Source organism: Thamnophis elegans, chromosome 14 (genome assembly GCF_009769535.1).
Source record: "Thamnophis elegans isolate rThaEle1 chromosome 14, rThaEle1.pri, whole genome shotgun sequence".
NCBI classification, from domain to species: Eukaryota; Metazoa; Chordata; class Lepidosauria; order Squamata; family Colubridae; genus Thamnophis; species Thamnophis elegans.
The window spans coordinates 36,711,611-36,727,907 of record NC_045554.1 but is presented as its reverse complement, the minus strand read 5'-3'; the positions used below and the strand labels follow the sequence as shown (position 1 = coordinate 36,727,907).

Genomic DNA, 16,297 nt, shown 5'->3' with positions numbered 1-16,297 from the left:
GACACAAGGAGAGAGATGCAGGGAGAGAGAGAGAGAGATATGCCCTCTCATGGCCTCCTTTATATAGACACCTCTTAAAGGAGTAAACACTTGTGTGGACCCCTTCACAGTCTTAAACGGGCTATACCGATGCTGATTCATCTTCATTGCATCAGCCTTACATTTCATCAGCTTTACAGTTGCATCAGCCTTACAGTGGCTGGTCAGCTTTAAATCATCAGTACCCTGACGCACTATTTTTGCTTTCTTTCTAAACACCGCAGTTCTTTGCACAGAAGCATTTACACCGTACTCACTTTAACATGAATAAGAGGTTAGGGTTATGCTCTAGAAGCCCTGGATAGAGCTGCTGTGTGGCTTCAATGGCTTCACCTACTCTTCCTGCCAAAACCAGCTTTTGTATTCCTGGAGGTGAGAGCAGAAGTGTTAGGAGGTGGGATGTTGGGTATCATCTCACATTAGACAGACAGTAAAATTGGGTTTACCAACGGATAAATTATTCAGATGCAATTTTTCCCCAGTTGTGAGAACATAAAAGAAGGATATGTGTCAGCTGCATAAAAAAAAAGAACAAAATTAATTGAGACAAATTCTCATGTCCTCAAAGCATTATTAGCTAATCTTTGGACACCTGTGGTGTGGGGGGTGGTATACACTTACCTTACTTTACTTTTTTGACATTGTACGTATATACACATTATACACAGACCATATTCCCTACCAGCTGGCAAATGTGAGCATGCACGCATGCTTTGCTTGTGCGCGCCGCCTCTGTGCATTTGCAGATCCTTCCACACATGCACATTCAGCGAAAATAAGGGCCTAAATTGAATGCCATAGAGCCAGGCGTGGGTGGGCAGAGCCGCCCATGATTTCTGCTACCAGTTCGGGCGATCTAGTCCAAACCGGTAGAATACTGCCTTTGCCTGTAGTGCATCAACAATTCATGGCAGACTGTATTTCTGCAGCAACCCCATGCATGGCTGCCCTTCCACATGGAACTCAGCCAAACATATACTCATCTCGTCACTCATCTCTTATTGTATGGAATGAAACTGTATGATTTTCCATATGCTTTCAGTTATTAAATTAATTTTGCTATAAAAAAGTAAGTGGGGAATCAATCAAGGTAGTCTTCAATTCTTTCCATCGTGGAAAGTAGAATGAACTGCTGGTTTCGTATCAATGAAAACTGCAGACAAAGTGTTTTAAAGCATTAGAACAGTATTTCTTAATAAGGTACTGGGAGCATCAGGCAAAGATCCAACCATTCGCTGAAGTCTGCCTGGTTTTCCACTTAACAGATGTTCTTGCTACAACCAGTCCCTTAAATTTGCTTGGAGATGTTGGCAGATAGCTTGCAAATTAGTATTAAGCAAATATATCGGCCTATTAACTGCCATATCCCATTTTGCAATAGTGTTTATTTGGATACACTCCAGTTTAATGGTTCCACAATTATTGATGTTAGGTCAAATATTTTCCCCCCTACAATTCTTTTTGGTTTTAGCTACATTTTACACGACCATCTAGTAACATGTCTTCAGAAAACAAGAAAATAGATCCACTCACTTATATTTTAAGTATTTCAAATGCATTTGGGAAGATAAACAAGAATCCTCAACTCTGAAAATAATATCCTTTTGCAGCAAATCACTTAGAAGCTATTTTGACAAACTTGGAAATCCACCATTTTTTTCAATACATTATCAATTTTTAACTGAACAACAGTCTCAGTCAAATCCACAAAAGGCAGGACTTGAGACAAAAAAAGACAGAAATTCAACTTGTTTGTGAAGGAAACAAAAAAGTACCATGAAAGAAAATCAGCTTTCAAAAATTATTTAGCCCAGGGGTCCAAACTTGGGAACTTTAAGACTTGGGGACTTCAATTCCGAGAATTCCCCAGCCAGCATGGCTGGCTGGAGAATTCTACAAGTTGGAAGGCCATTTCTAGAACAATAAAAGAGTTTGGTTTCATTTGACAAACTGAAGGGAAGAAAGATGAGACACAGAAAAACAGAAAATGCCAGCCATAAAAAAGAAGTAGAAGGAGCAATGGAGGACACTAAAGTTCTGCCTAATAATGCTGGGCTACAGAACTTCATTACAGGTATATCATCAATGTAATGATGCAACCGGGGGAGAACTGCACATTTCAGGATTTAGGGAAAGCTATAGCAGTATTACAAACAAGCTTACTTTGTCTGTTCTTTATGGAGCCCTGTTCCTCCTGGACTGTACTTTCTGTCACCCGGGCAAAGGCAGTGGCTGTAGCACAATATCCATGATGTACCAGATAGGAAGAGACCATGCTAGGAAATATAAAAATCAGGCAACAGAAAGAACATCAGTGTCAGTACAAATTCCACAAAAAGTGGGGTACAAGGAGGGGAGGGGAAACATCTCTAGGACAGCCACATGGGCTTTGTTGTGCACACATTGTAATTGTGGTTGGCTTTTGTTTCCCAGTATCAAAGTACGCCAAGAAAAGGTTCCTTGGAAGGGAATTGAAGGCACTGCCCATCTGACCTTCATTAAAATCAAGAGAATTGATCTTTAGGTATTAAGTGTGAAGAATCTGTTCAACCTCCTTGATTCTAATGCCTCTTGGTGTGAATCACAAAGTAAGGGGAAGAACACAGTATCCTGCTGTAGAAGTGACCTGGAAATACGTCTAGGCCTATGTATGGGAAGCTTTTTTAGAAATTTGAAATGAAATACGCTGCCTAACTTTTCAACACGTCTGCAGTTGGCTCATAAAACCTGTGTTTTCTTTATTGAAAAAAAAAGAGATAAAATTTGTCCTGTTTGCTGAACTTGTCCCACTTTCATCTAGATATTCTAGTAAGCAGAAACAACCAACTCTGCATATCTTCCGTTCAGGGCATACATATGTATGAAGTCTGATTTTCCTTCATTTATTTTTTGCGATTTGGCTGTATAAGAGAGCATGGCTTTTGGCAAAATCCCCACCTTCTCTTCAACTCTCATCTCTCAACCCAACGGAACAAACAAGGATCAAACCAGGCATAAAAGCAAGCAGCATATCTGCGCTACCCATCAGCTACAAACAAGGTGCAAGGAAAGCGGCTAGCTCCTGTCCGTCCTAAGCTAAGGACCCCCTCTGCTCTTTCAGGACATAGAAAACCAGTAAAGTAAGAATGGTGAGTGAGGGATATCATTTTACAGCAGAACGTTCTTGTGAATTTAACGTAAAGGCAATCCAAGCTGCCACTCACTTCTGTAGCATGGCTTGCCATTCCCCTAGCCGGTCACCTATGGGAAACCTTTTAATCGTGCCCTGAATCTTTGCTCGCCACTCTCTCATATAGTCTTCAATGTCGAACACAAATGGCTGTTGCCCAAAGTTGGCATCCACAATCTCTCCGGGTGTCTGGAGCCCCACAGTGGGATATAGATTGGCCTGCCAAAAAAAGAAGCCCAAGTTAAAAAACCCGGGCTCTTTAAGAAAAGAAAGCAGAGACATACATTCCCCCACCCTCCTTTTGAAGAGGGTCGTAATGGAAGCCTGAACAAGGGGGATTCCTGGCCAGACGGACACGATGGGTGCTTTGCAGAAAACAGCTTTCCCTGAAAATTATTTGGGAAGAGTCAGTGTAACACAGGTTGTCTTTGCAACCATTCGTTTAGTCACTGTTCAAGTTGCAACGAAACTAAAAAAAAACACAAAACATAACCATCTCAACTGTTAAATGAGTGTTGCCTCACCCCCATGGTCACCTGATCGAAATTTGGGCACTTGGCAACTGGCATGTATTTATGATGGCTGCAGTGTCCTGGGATCGTGTGATCCCCTTTTGTGACCTCTTGACAAGGAATGACAACGGGGAAACCAGATTCATTTAACAACCGTCCTACCAACTTAACAACTGCAATGATTCACTTAGCAATTGTGGCAACAAAGGTCACAAAATGGGGCAAAATTCATTTAGCTGTCTTGCTAAGCAACAGAAATTTGGGACTTAATTTTGGTCGTACGCTGAGAACTACCTGTACAAGAAAAACTTCTCAAAATTAAAAGTGATTGTTTGCAGCTTAGGATATTAGGAATTGATGGAAAAAAAGTATACCTAGATAAGGAGACTATAGACATTTGAAGGGGCTATCAAATTTTCCAAAATGCAGACAATGAAAATGTAGCAAGTTGTAGCTATAGCGTATGCTTCATTCAACAGAAATCCTTTAACGTTCACCAAAGGAGAAATTAACGTGCTCTATTTTCTCATGATATTTTGAACAGTTTAGTTAACTTTGGGAATGGGGCAAGCATGGTGCAAGGTGTATCTTTCAAGATGCCACATTCGGGAGCTGCTTAGAAAGGCACATTGCTAAAGAAAACGAGAATGAAGCTGCTCCAATTTGGAAATAAGCATGAGTTTCTCATCCAGTCAAAATTCTTCTATTTTGAGCTGCAAAACAATCTGTTGCAAGGTAGCTGAGTCAATGGTGCTGGCCTCTGTTCTTTGTTTATTTGCGAAGTTTTTATGTTTTTTTTTCCCCCTATCCAATTTCAGGAACTTTTTCAGCACCTAAGGACATTTTGTATCAAAATGTACAAATGTACAAAAAAGAGCAATGTATCCCACTCCAGCAATATATGTGGTTGCTTTCATTTTGTCACAGGGCTGGGTGATAAATAAAAATATGCCAGCCCCTTAGTTATCTGTAATTTTTAAAGATTAAAACCTATTATGCCCCATACTGTGGAGTTAATTGAAGCTCAAGCAATATATATCTTTACTGGCGTTCAAGAGCAGAATGCCCAAGACTAAGCAGCTTTCAAAGAATCACCTTCATGAATCCTCTCCAAAATTAATCTCGGTTGCAACACACAATCTCACTACCTGTGGTAACACATTTAGTAAAACTTTTTTAAAAACTTGCTGAATGAAAAGCATCCAAGCTTCATTTATGATGGCCTCTGAAGTCAGCCAATTCATTTCCATGCCAACAAGCGATTCACGAAACTGTCTGCACCCCCGACATGTTTTATTCGGAATCTAGGCATTTCCGCTTTGGTTACTGATTGTATTCTGCTTTAACAACTCACCAAGGTGTAGGTTTTTTTTTTTTTTTTTACTATACTTAAAGCAGGGAAAGCAGCAGCAGAAAAGGCTTATTTTCATTTCAGGTTAAGGGACCCATGTTGCTTATTTTAAGAGCATCCTTGCCAAATCGCTTCTCTAAAAAAAGGTTTTTTTTAAATCTTCCAATGTGTGGAAAAGCTTTTGCTCACAATTTGCCCCTCACCCACTTTCTGAAGGCAAAGCTTGTGGGGGGAACTAATTTCTCTACAAAACCTGCCTTTTTTATTGCCATGGGAGCGCCATCCAAGCTACTAGCCTCATGCTAACCACTTCCAGATGGGACACAAGGAGAAGACAAATCCCAAGCTACTCTCCCCCCATTCCCACCCCCATGCTTTCAATCTTTTGTTGAAATATAAAACAAAAGTTGTACTTACAGGAAGGTCTGTGAAGGCTATACCTGTGAAAGAGAAAATATTAAAGTCAAGGCAAAGCATTTTCTCTCATTGCCCTAAAATATTTGTTCTCCACACCGTATTAGCAACAAATATAGGGAGCAAATTTTGAATTGGCGAGCAATAAAAGACATCTCTAATTCATCCTCAGATTTATTGTGTACAGGTAGTTCTTGAACTTACGACTGAAATCGAGCCCAACATTTATGTTGTTAAGTGAGCTTTGTCCCGTTTTATGACTTTTCTTGTCATATTTGTTAAGTGAATCATTATAAAGTTAGTAACACGGTCATTAAGTGAAACTGGTTTCCCCATTGACTTTGCTTGTCAGAAGGTTGCAAAAGGGAATCGTGTGACCCTGCGAGACTGTACCCGTCATAAATATGAACCAGTCGTTAAGCAGCCAACAGGACCATGGAGATGCCACAATGGTCATAGGTGCAAAAAATGGTCATAAGTCACTTTTTTCAGTGCTGTTATAACTTTGAATGGTCACTAAATGAACTATTGTAAGTCAAGGACTACCTGTATGCTTATTCTGAAATCTGTGTCCAGTAAACACATCCATGCTCCTCTAGGAACTGATCAGAGTAAATAGGCACAAAATTCTACTTCTTACTCCCATCTTCCGTAAAATGGTTATTGTAAAGTGGCCAATCACTTAGGTGAGATGGGAAGGGTAGAAATTTGAGAAATAAATAAAATGGCAAAGGTTTTTAATGGACGCAGACCTACACTAATTCTCAATAGATGTTGTGGCCCGCCAGTAGAGCTGGCAGCAGAGTCGGACAGTGAGGAGGTTGGGGAGGAACATGGGCCAGTCCTGGAGGCTGGGGAAGGCTGGGACGAGGGCTCTGCGTTGGAAGCAGAGAGGAGGCCAAGGCCATCTGGCAGTTCTCAGCTGCCTTCGGAATCAGACAGCAGTGAGGCAGAGGAACAGCTGGAGCCTGTTCCCAGTGTACGCATGCGCAGAACTGCCAGGAGAACGGAACAATTAAGGAACAAGGGTTGACTTGGGAGTAAAGTTCCAGGTGGATGGTGAATGGCCCCTCCCATAAGAAATAAAAGAGGAGAGAAATGGGAGTGGGCTTTTGCAGGAAACAATTCATTCGGTTGGTCATTAGTTTGTTTCAGGAGTGTGAAGATCTGTCCGTGAATCTCAGAGACTCTGTGCCCAATCTTTCCTTGCATAGCATTACGTTTGGAAAATATTTACATGGCAGCTTTCCAAAATAGATAAGGTCTGTGGTCATAACTTCACCTTTGAAAGACTTTTTACCAGGCCTTTGCTGAATGTGAATGAGAGGAATTCACATTCGTTTAATAAATGGGGTTTTGTCGGGACCAGGACTCCGCCTCATGCTTTTTGGGCAAGCCTAGGTCAGAACAATATTTTCTTCTGAAAAAAGGCTGAAGATCTGAGCTACATTTTTTTTCAGTTTTTTTTCTCCCCTGCACAGGAATGAAATCAAGGCAAAGAAAGGGGGGAAGTAATTTAAATCATATTTATTAATTCAGGCTTCAGAAGTAGTTTTCAGAGCAATCGCTCTTGGGTTGTTGTTTGTTTTTAAGTCTGTTGCTCTAAAATAATTTTATGGGAGTTAACTAAGCAACCTGCTACTAGGAGAAGGAACAAAGGAACACGCAACGGAAGTGTCTTTGACGATCCTACAACTGAGTAAATGCACCAAGTGAGTCAAAGGAAAAAGAAGAGGCATTCATACAGATGACTGAACATGTCCAGATTGCCATTTTTCCAGGAAGTCACAACCTGGTATATCTCTGCTAACAGAATGAAGCACAAGGGTGCTGAACTTTAATCTTAATTTGAAGCTAGGTGTGCAAATGCCCGGAGTAATTTTTCTTCTTCTTTTTCTACTTCAGTGTCTTCAGACGTTTACAGGGAGGAGAATTTAAAGCTAATTCCCAATCAGCAGTAGAAATTAGTGTTTCAACTTTAGCTGCCCAACCTTTGCCTTCTAAATTATCTTGCACGAACAGGCTAGGTCTTTACCTCACCTATTAGGAGAAAACCAAAAACCATGAAGATCTGTGCATTCTCGTATCAGGTAACCAAGGGGTGGAAGGGGGGGGAAGAATGGGGGGAAAAAGATTTTGCCTGCTTGTAATCTCAACAGTGTAAAAAGTCAGAATCAAAGGAGAGAGCGTGGCAAACCTAACTCGGCGCTGTGCAGAGGAAGCAAATATTTCTGGGCACAAAGATAACACCCCACCCTTTTCCAGTTGGAGATGTTATTTTTAAAATGTAGCTGCAGTCACCACTCCCTGTTGTAAGGAAAGCAAACTACCTGCAAGACTATTTGTGCACAGAGCATTTAAGTTTGTTTCCCCCACACACACTTTTCCTCGTCTCGATCACAATCACTGATTACTATGATGGCATTGATATTGAAAGCTGCAGGAATGGGAACTGGACTTTTCTCCTCCAGTACTTGGTAAAATGCAATGAATATGGGCTACGCTTTTATTTACAGGCAATCCTTGGCTTACAAGGATTCATTTAGGGACTGTCCGAAGTTACAACAGCACTGGGCAAAGTGACTTACAATGGTTTTTCAAACTTACGGCCGTCATAGCATCCCCAAGGTTACGTGGTCAAAATTCAGATGCTCATATTTATGACGGTTGCCGTGTCCCAGGGTCATGTGATTCCCTTTTTTGCGATCTTCCAACAAGCAAAGTCAATGGGGAAGCCAGATGCACTTAACAACTAATGACTAAGAGTGGCTAACTTAGCAACTGCAGCGATTCGTTTAACAACTGTAGCAAGAAAGGTCATAAAATGGACTAAAATTCACTTATCAACTGTCTCAGTAACAGGTATTTGGGGTTCAATTGTGGTCGTAAGTCGAGGGCTACCTGTATTAAATTTATAAGCCGCCCAACTCATTGATCTGAGTGATTTGAGTCCATATGCACCAGCTCAAGAATATATGAGTGAGGTTCAGGTTATTGGGAAGAGAATTCATTCTATGCCTCTTTTCCTACTGCAAACAAGCTGCCTGAAAGCTTAACTTTAAGTGGTATTTACACTACTATATAGGCTTTCTCTCATTGGTGTCACAGTTGTTCCATGGGCAAGATAAATCTATCACCACAAGAGCAGCAACTGCTTCCACTTTTAGACAAGCCCATCAATTTTAACTCATATAGGAAAGGATGACCAGAAACACACAGAGAGGACTGGGATATTTTAAAAAGAATTGCAATGCAGTTGCTAATGGGAAAAACTCAAATGCTGCAAAAGGATTATAAAAGATAAAGGTTCCCCTCACAAATATGTGCTAGTCGTTCCCGACTCTAGGGGGCGGTGCTCATCTCCATTTCAAAGCCGAAGAGCCAGCACTATCCAAAGACGTCTCTGTGGTCATGTGGCATGACTAAACGCCAAAGGCACACGGAACACTGTTTCCTTCCCACCAAAGGTGGTCCCTATTTTTCTACTTGCATTTTTACATGCTTTCGAAGTGCTAGGTTGGCAGAAGCTGGGACAAATAACGTGAGCTCACTCTGTTACACGGCACCAGGGATTTGAACTGCCAAACTGCAGACCTTTCTGATTGACAAGCTCAGCGTCTTAGCCACTGAGCCACCGCGTCTTCAACAGAATTATATTATCTCCCAGATAACAGCAGATTCTTTTACAAATAGGCATTGACTGGTTTTTTCACAGGACTGCCATTCCCAGAATCCCTTGGGTCAGGCCTGCTGGAACTTCTGGGAATGGCTACTGGAGAACGCCAGGTTGATAAAGACTGTTCGGTACATTTGCCCAGAGAGAAAAATCCAGTTATGGCTAAAGCAATTCTAAAGAGCAAAGCTGAAACATCCACATGATGCATGAAGTGTGCTGAAACATCAGACTATAGATTCCTATATTGAAAAAAAAAAAAAAACCACACAAGCCAGACAGAAACTTCCGAGAACCCCACCAATTTATCATGGAAACAAGAATTGCCTCCCAACTGTGTTTCTCAACAAGTGGCTATTGAGGATATTTTGCCTCTTGAACAGGGACTTTGCTATCATTTTGCAAAAGCTGCTTATTATATTATACATTTGTATAGCTGCCCTTCAAAACAATTTAAACCAATAAAGTCTTCCCCACATCTTGCTGCAGGGAATTCCATAAATGTATCCGGTATTCTGATAAGTAGCACTTTCACTTACCTAGCCCCCAATTTACAATATGCAATTCTAAAGAAACAATAAAATAAAACCAGCAGACTGCTAGAGTTATACTCCCCCAAAAGCTTGCATGAAGCAAAACCCTGAACAGTGGATAAAGGGGAGTTGCAGGGAATGGCTGTCAAATTTTATAACTCAAATGCTTTGACAAATGTACTCATAAATTCTCGAGCCTTAGTTTTAAGTACTACATTACTCAAAGAGGTTTGCTCCTTTATCTCATGTTCTATGGAAGCATTTCTTCTATCTTTTCTACAGCTCTATTTCTAAGGCACACAGCAGACGACAACAACAAAACAGAATGCATCACAGCACTATGAATATTATTGGCTTTGTTTTGTGCACAGCGGATATTCTCCCAGGTTAAAAGCATATCCTAGCAGGGAAGAGCCTTACTATATATTCAACTTTGTTTCCAGTGTTAGAGAGGTCCTTTTCTCTTGGGGAAAGGGGACAGGAATAAGATATTGATGGTTATTTTAATTCCACCTGAGTGAGAGTAGTTACTGCACATACAGAAGTAAGTGGGAAGTGGGCCACACAACTGAAAAAGCCATATGATGTGATGGTAAATGCATGAGAAAGGAGTTCTCATGCTCTTCTCAAGGATCTGTTTTAGGCCCAGTATTCTTCACATCTTCATCAATGATTTGGATGAGGGGATATAAGTAGAACTCATCAAATTTACGGATGACATCAAGCTGGCAGGAATAGTCAGCACTCTGGAAGACAGGCTTAAAATACAGAAGGATTTTGACAGACTTGAATCTTGGGTGCTATCTGACAAAATGAAATTCAATGGTGAAAAAAAAATAAGGCAAGAAAAACCAATGCCTATAATATAGGACCTATATTTTAGGTGGTACCTGGCTCCTGTGAAAGGGATTTTGGAATCCTAGTGGATATCACTTATATGAACCAGGAGACTGTGCTGCAGCTGCCAAAAAAGCCAACACAATTGCCTTGGTAAGACAATAGTTTGAATATTGTATCCAGTTTTGGTCGCCACAATGTAAAAAGGATGTAGAGACTCTAGAAAGAGTGCAGGGAAGAGCAACAAAGATGATTAGGGGACTGGAGGCTAAAACATACGAAGAACGGTTGCAGGAACTGGGCATGTCTAGTCTAGTGAAAAGAAGGACTGGGGGTGAAATGATAGCAATGTTCCGATATCTCAGGGGCTGCCACAAAGAAGAGGGAGTCAAGCTCTTCTCCAAAGCAACTGAGGGCAGGACAAGAAGCAAAGGGTGGAAATAATCAAGGAGAGATGCAACCTAGAGCTAAGGAGAAATTTCCTGAAAATTAGAACCATTAATCAGGGGAACAACCTACCTCCAGAAGTTGTGAATGATCCAACACTGGATGTTTTTAAGAAGAGATTGGACAACCATTTGCATGAAATGGTGTAGGTTTCCTGCCTGAGCAGGAGGTAGGACTGGCAGACCTGAAAAGTCCCTTCCAACTCTGTTATTCTGTTAATTCTGTTCTGACTATACGATCAATCACTTTGTCCTTTGAATGGAACCCAATTCTGATAGGGACCTTATGACCACCTTAACATTTCAAATGAGGTGAGAGAAAACTGGACCAAGTGCTCCATTTGCTTACCTAAACTGTGTCCATTCTTTGTGTAGAAGCAGGTGTTGTTGATGAGGTTCACACAGCAGCCAATTACATCGCCAGTAGTGAAAGTGGGGCCGTAGGGCTGCCCTGTCCCTGATGAGCAGAAGGAGTGTCCGTCATCGCCATGATAGCCATAAGAATGCTTGTCCCAACCTAAACAAAAGAAAAAGAATAAAGAAAGAGCTCATGTTTAGAACGTGACATGCTTGACATCGGGAAGTGAGGGATTCATAGGTGACATCACTAGGAAATGTCTAGCATTTGCATTAATAATGCAGGAGGATTCTAGTATGTGCAAAACATTCTTCATGGAATGTTCTCAACCTCCCTCCCCAAGGATTGGAACGTGGCCCTTTTCAAGGCTGAACCTCTCCCAGAGTGCTTAGAAAAGCTATTTAGGAGTCAGAATGTTCTGTGAGGATATTTAGAAGATAATTGGGGGTGGGGGAAAGCGATTGTGAGGAATGAACTGTCCTATTCCAAACACACAGAAGCCAGAAAATGGAGAATTGTTTATCATGGCAAAAATAAGATTTTAGCGACTAAAACTATGGAGGGTTTTTTTGGGTGGGGGAGAACTGTTACAAGTAGTTCAAGATTTACAACAGTTCCTTTAGTACCGTTCCAGTACAATGGCCGCTGCTCCAAGCTGCCAACGGTACGCCCGTACCAGAGCATAGTGGCCGGAACTTACCACTGTTATGACTGTTTTTCACACTTGCAAACCATTGCAGCATCCCCATGGTCAAGGGACCAAAATTCAGATGCTTGACAACTGATTCTTATTTATGAAGGTTGCAGTGTCCTAGGGCAGTGTTTTTCAACCTTTTTTGTGCAAAGGCACACTTTTTTCATGAAAAAAATCACGAGGCACACCACCATTAGAAAATGTTAAAAAAATTTAACTCTGTGCCTATATTGACTATATATAAAGTGTTTTTCCCACAGCACACCTTACACTATGTCACGGCACACTAGTGTGCCACGGCACAGTGGTTGAAAAACACTGTCCTAGGGTCATATGATCATTTTTTGTGTGATGTCTCACTTAGCAGCAAAAATTTTTGGCTCAATTGTGGTTTAAGTCAAGAACTATATGTATTTCTAGAAATTACAATATAACCCTAACACCTTCCTCTACAAGATGACGATATAAACCAGTGAAGAAAGTATTATTCAAGCTGGTGGGTTTTTTTTGTTTTCAATCAAAATAAAATTGTAGGAATCCAAATCCTACATTTCCACAGATCACTTATGCAGATAGTTACCCAAGCGACAGCATGGCTGCCTCTTCTTCATGAATTTGTCTTTTTCTGGCAGTTCTAATCATAAATCCGACCTTAATACAGGATCTTTATTTCAAGGTCTGGTTAAAAGGAACATGAGGCTTAGAAAGAAACACAATCCTCTATTCCCTTCATAATCACTTAATAGTACTTAAGAAATTAAGAAGCTACGTTGGCATTCATCTGTGGTATGCAGGCAGTCTGAACTAATCAGGAGCCATGTTCAAGCATATAAAACAATTCAGGTGATTACACGAAAAATTTACTGTGGCTGCATGCAAACCCAAGGAAAAGACAGCCCCCCCCCCCAATGACTGGGTTGATCATTGTCTGATCGCAACATGCTGCTACAGGCCAAACTAGTTAAGCACCTAAAGGTTAAGGTTCCCCTCGTACATATGTGCTAGTCATTCCCGCCTCTAGGGGGCAGTGCTCATCTCCGTTTCAAAGCCAAAGAGCCAGCACTGTCGGAAGACGTCTCCGTGGTCATGTGGCCGGCATGACTAAACGTCAAAGGTGCATGGAACGCTGTTCCCTTCCCACCAAAGGTGGTTCCTATTTTTCTACTTGCATTTTTTACATGTTTTTGAACTGCTAGGTTGGCAGAAGCTGGGCCGAGTAACGGGAGCTCCCTCTGTTACGTGGCTTTAGGGATTCGAACCACCAAACTGCCGACCTTTCTGATCGACAAGTTCAGTGTCTTAGCCACTGAGCCACCGCGTCCCTCTAGTTAAGTACCTACTCCTCTTTAAGAAACCCAAAGGATCCTCCACTGTCTAAAGCCTATACAGTATTTTTGAATCTGGGCTAAAGGCCTCTTTGTTTATTCTGAAGGGTCATAGTCATAGGATGAGTTTTTATGTGGCTTCCACAGATTCATGTTTAGCTACCTACATTGTTTGTGAGACATTGTTTTTCTCATGCTCTTTCAACACAAACCACAGTTTCCAGTCAAGGAAGTATTGAAGCATCATGTTGCACAATCCACAATCAAGTAATCATGGACTAAATATATTCTGCTGTACCACAAGCAGTCCCTGGCACAGGAGGCTGGATGTTCAGGATAAAAAGTCCTAGAACCTTGAAGCCAAAAATACTAGGACATTGCCCAAGGCCAAAAGCTGGACAAATGGAAATTAGTGTTTAAGTCCAGACTGATTTAGCCATAGTTAAAATTTATGAAACACACAGAATGAAATCTGCCAATATGGGAGCTCTCTTCCATTTCATAAATACACAGTTTCAGAGTAGTCCTATAATCACATTATGCTAGAATTGCTAGTTAGCAGGAACGGTTTTCTTTTCATGGCTACAAATGGAACCCAAAAGGTTAAAATATCATGGAGATCAAACTATATTCAAACACGCAGGTTTGAGCACATAAAAACATACAGTATATTCTCTTGCTTGTGATCAGTCAGGTTGCTCCAATTGCTGTCAACACCCTTATCTGAAAGGACAGTGACACATAGCTAACTCTAAAGTGCTCCACCTGAAAACAGCTTATATTTAGTTTCAGAATTAAACAGAGACAGGGTGACCTACTTGATCTTTACACACCCAAACGTATAACTATATGTTTGGGAATGCTTGTACATACATCTTACTTTTTAAAAAGTGATTTGGGGAATAAACACTCAGATGACAACCCAGCATCGGAATCCCCAGCATTTTCCAGAATACGTTACCACACCCTTTTGGAACTCTCTTCATTCATCTGCTATGGCTAACTTTCCCTTTCAGACCAAGTTTTAAGCACCAGAAAAAACTAACAATTGGATGTAGTTTGATATATTAAATTGTAACTAAAAACTTCAGAGGCAAATGAATGAGCCTGGTTAAGATACCTGCCAGGCCCTATTCACAATAGTGGTTAGTTCTATTTTACATCAACAAAAGCCTGCAAGGGAAACCCACTATCAACACTATCAACAGTCACTAAACAAGGACTACTATATTACATTATTCAGACAGTCTATCATAGAACTGCGAAAAGTTTTAAAGAGTTAAAGAGTTTTAATCATGCCAAATTATGAAGAACTTCTGAACCCCCAAATTAGATTCTTGTTTAGGCTCCACGGTCACTATAGATCGTACCACACATTTCTACAATCTTCAAAACATTTAGAACAATTCAGTATAAAGAGGTTTATACTGCAATGATAAAAGCACTATCACTCATTCTTTTTATGCATTATACGTAGTTGTAGTTCTAAGTCAACCAATTCACTTACAAAAAAAATCCATAAATACTGCTGCTATTGATGACTAACTTTGTTTGCAACCCTGTAACACAGGGGTGTCAAACGTAAGGCCAGGGGGCTGGATCTGGCCTGCAGGATGCTTAGATCTGGCCCGCAGGGCTATCCTGGAAACAGCGAAGGGCCAGCCCGCAGTGCCTCTGCCTACGAAAACAGAGCTCGGGAGAGCCGCGAGCAGCCCTCACATGCTGCATTTTCGCTGGCAGAGGGTTGACGAAGGCCATTGAAGCCGAAAACGGAGCTTGGGAGCACGTTTTCACTGGCAGAGTGCTCAGGCCTCCACAGGCGCCCCCGACATGAGTGACGTCGAGCTGGCCATGCCCACACTGCCCCCCCCCGGGTCAAACACATCCCTGACGCGGCCCACAATGAAATCGAATTTGACACCCCTGCTATAATAGCTACATGAAGCAAGATGCCATTCTGAGTTCTACTTAAATCAACCTTCCAACATGGTGCCCTCCAGATATGCTGGGTCAGCAACTTACACAATAGACATTATAAAATAATACATATTCAGGCTTAGCCACAAATCTCACAGGATGTAATAAGCTAGCTACTATTAAAAGTACTTCACAGGCATGATAAGACATAATATATAAACTCACACAAAAGGTGTGCTGGCATGTTACCGAACAACACTCCTGTCTCTTCTTAATAATGATAATTGTTAGGATAAATTTTGCTCCCTACATGGGACTGAAGTCATCATTGGTTCCTTTTGCATAAAGCACCTTAGATTAGAGCACCAATTGCTTTATTTATATTTGGAGGATAAGATTTCCAAATGACAGTAAAATGCAAGTTGGTGGACTTGCATTTAGCTACCTTCAGATGCAGCATAATTTTGGATTTCACCCCCAAATAATAGACAAAGTCCGCCGTTTCCAAAGCAAGACAACACATGGAATTGATGTCATGCAAATGATGTCGAACAGAGGAGAGAACATAAAATAATGCAAATAATGTAGCTCAATACAAATTATACCAATCAGGTAAATGCAAATGTAATGAACATTTGGCTTTAACCGAATCTTTTAAAAACTGAACTTTACTGTAACCATTTGAAGATCTGAACCTCAACAAAGATCACAGGTGCCCAAAACAATAACTGGAATATCTGTTTTCCCATCAGAGTTGCTGGTTGTATATCAACACCTTTCTCCGAATCAGCTTAAACAGGCATATAGAACCTTATTTGTGTTTTTGTAAACAGCAGCATTCATCGTCTGTCCTTTCTAGTGATGTGTTGTCAGGAAGATGTTACTGGAAAAGCCGGATAGCCCAGCAATCTGAACAAATAAAATGGCCATTATACCTTTCTCATCGTCAGCCTCAAAGATATTCCATTCCAGAGACAGCCTCAAAGGCCTGCATTGAGCGCCCATCACGTGTTGACAGGTCTCACCTGA

At 41.1% G+C, this 16,297-nt stretch overlaps 1 protein-coding gene across 2 annotated transcripts in view; it reads right to left on the bottom strand.

Moving 5' to 3' along the window:
* Positions 1 to 16,297, bottom strand: part of RANBP10 (RAN binding protein 10) — a 40,118-nt gene that overhangs the window by 10,092 nt on the left and 13,729 nt on the right. For both annotated transcript variants that reach the window (XM_032230579.1, XM_032230578.1), the window contains exons 4-8: positions 11,324 to 11,491; positions 5,489 to 5,511; positions 3,243 to 3,427; positions 2,203 to 2,315; positions 297 to 405 (exon numbers count right to left, since the gene is read on the bottom strand). In XM_032230579.1, the coding sequence (XP_032086470.1) occupies positions 297 to 405; positions 2,203 to 2,315; positions 3,243 to 3,427; positions 5,489 to 5,511; positions 11,324 to 11,491 (598 nt within the window). The remainder of the gene's footprint in view (positions 1 to 296; positions 406 to 2,202; positions 2,316 to 3,242; positions 3,428 to 5,488; positions 5,512 to 11,323; positions 11,492 to 16,297) is intronic.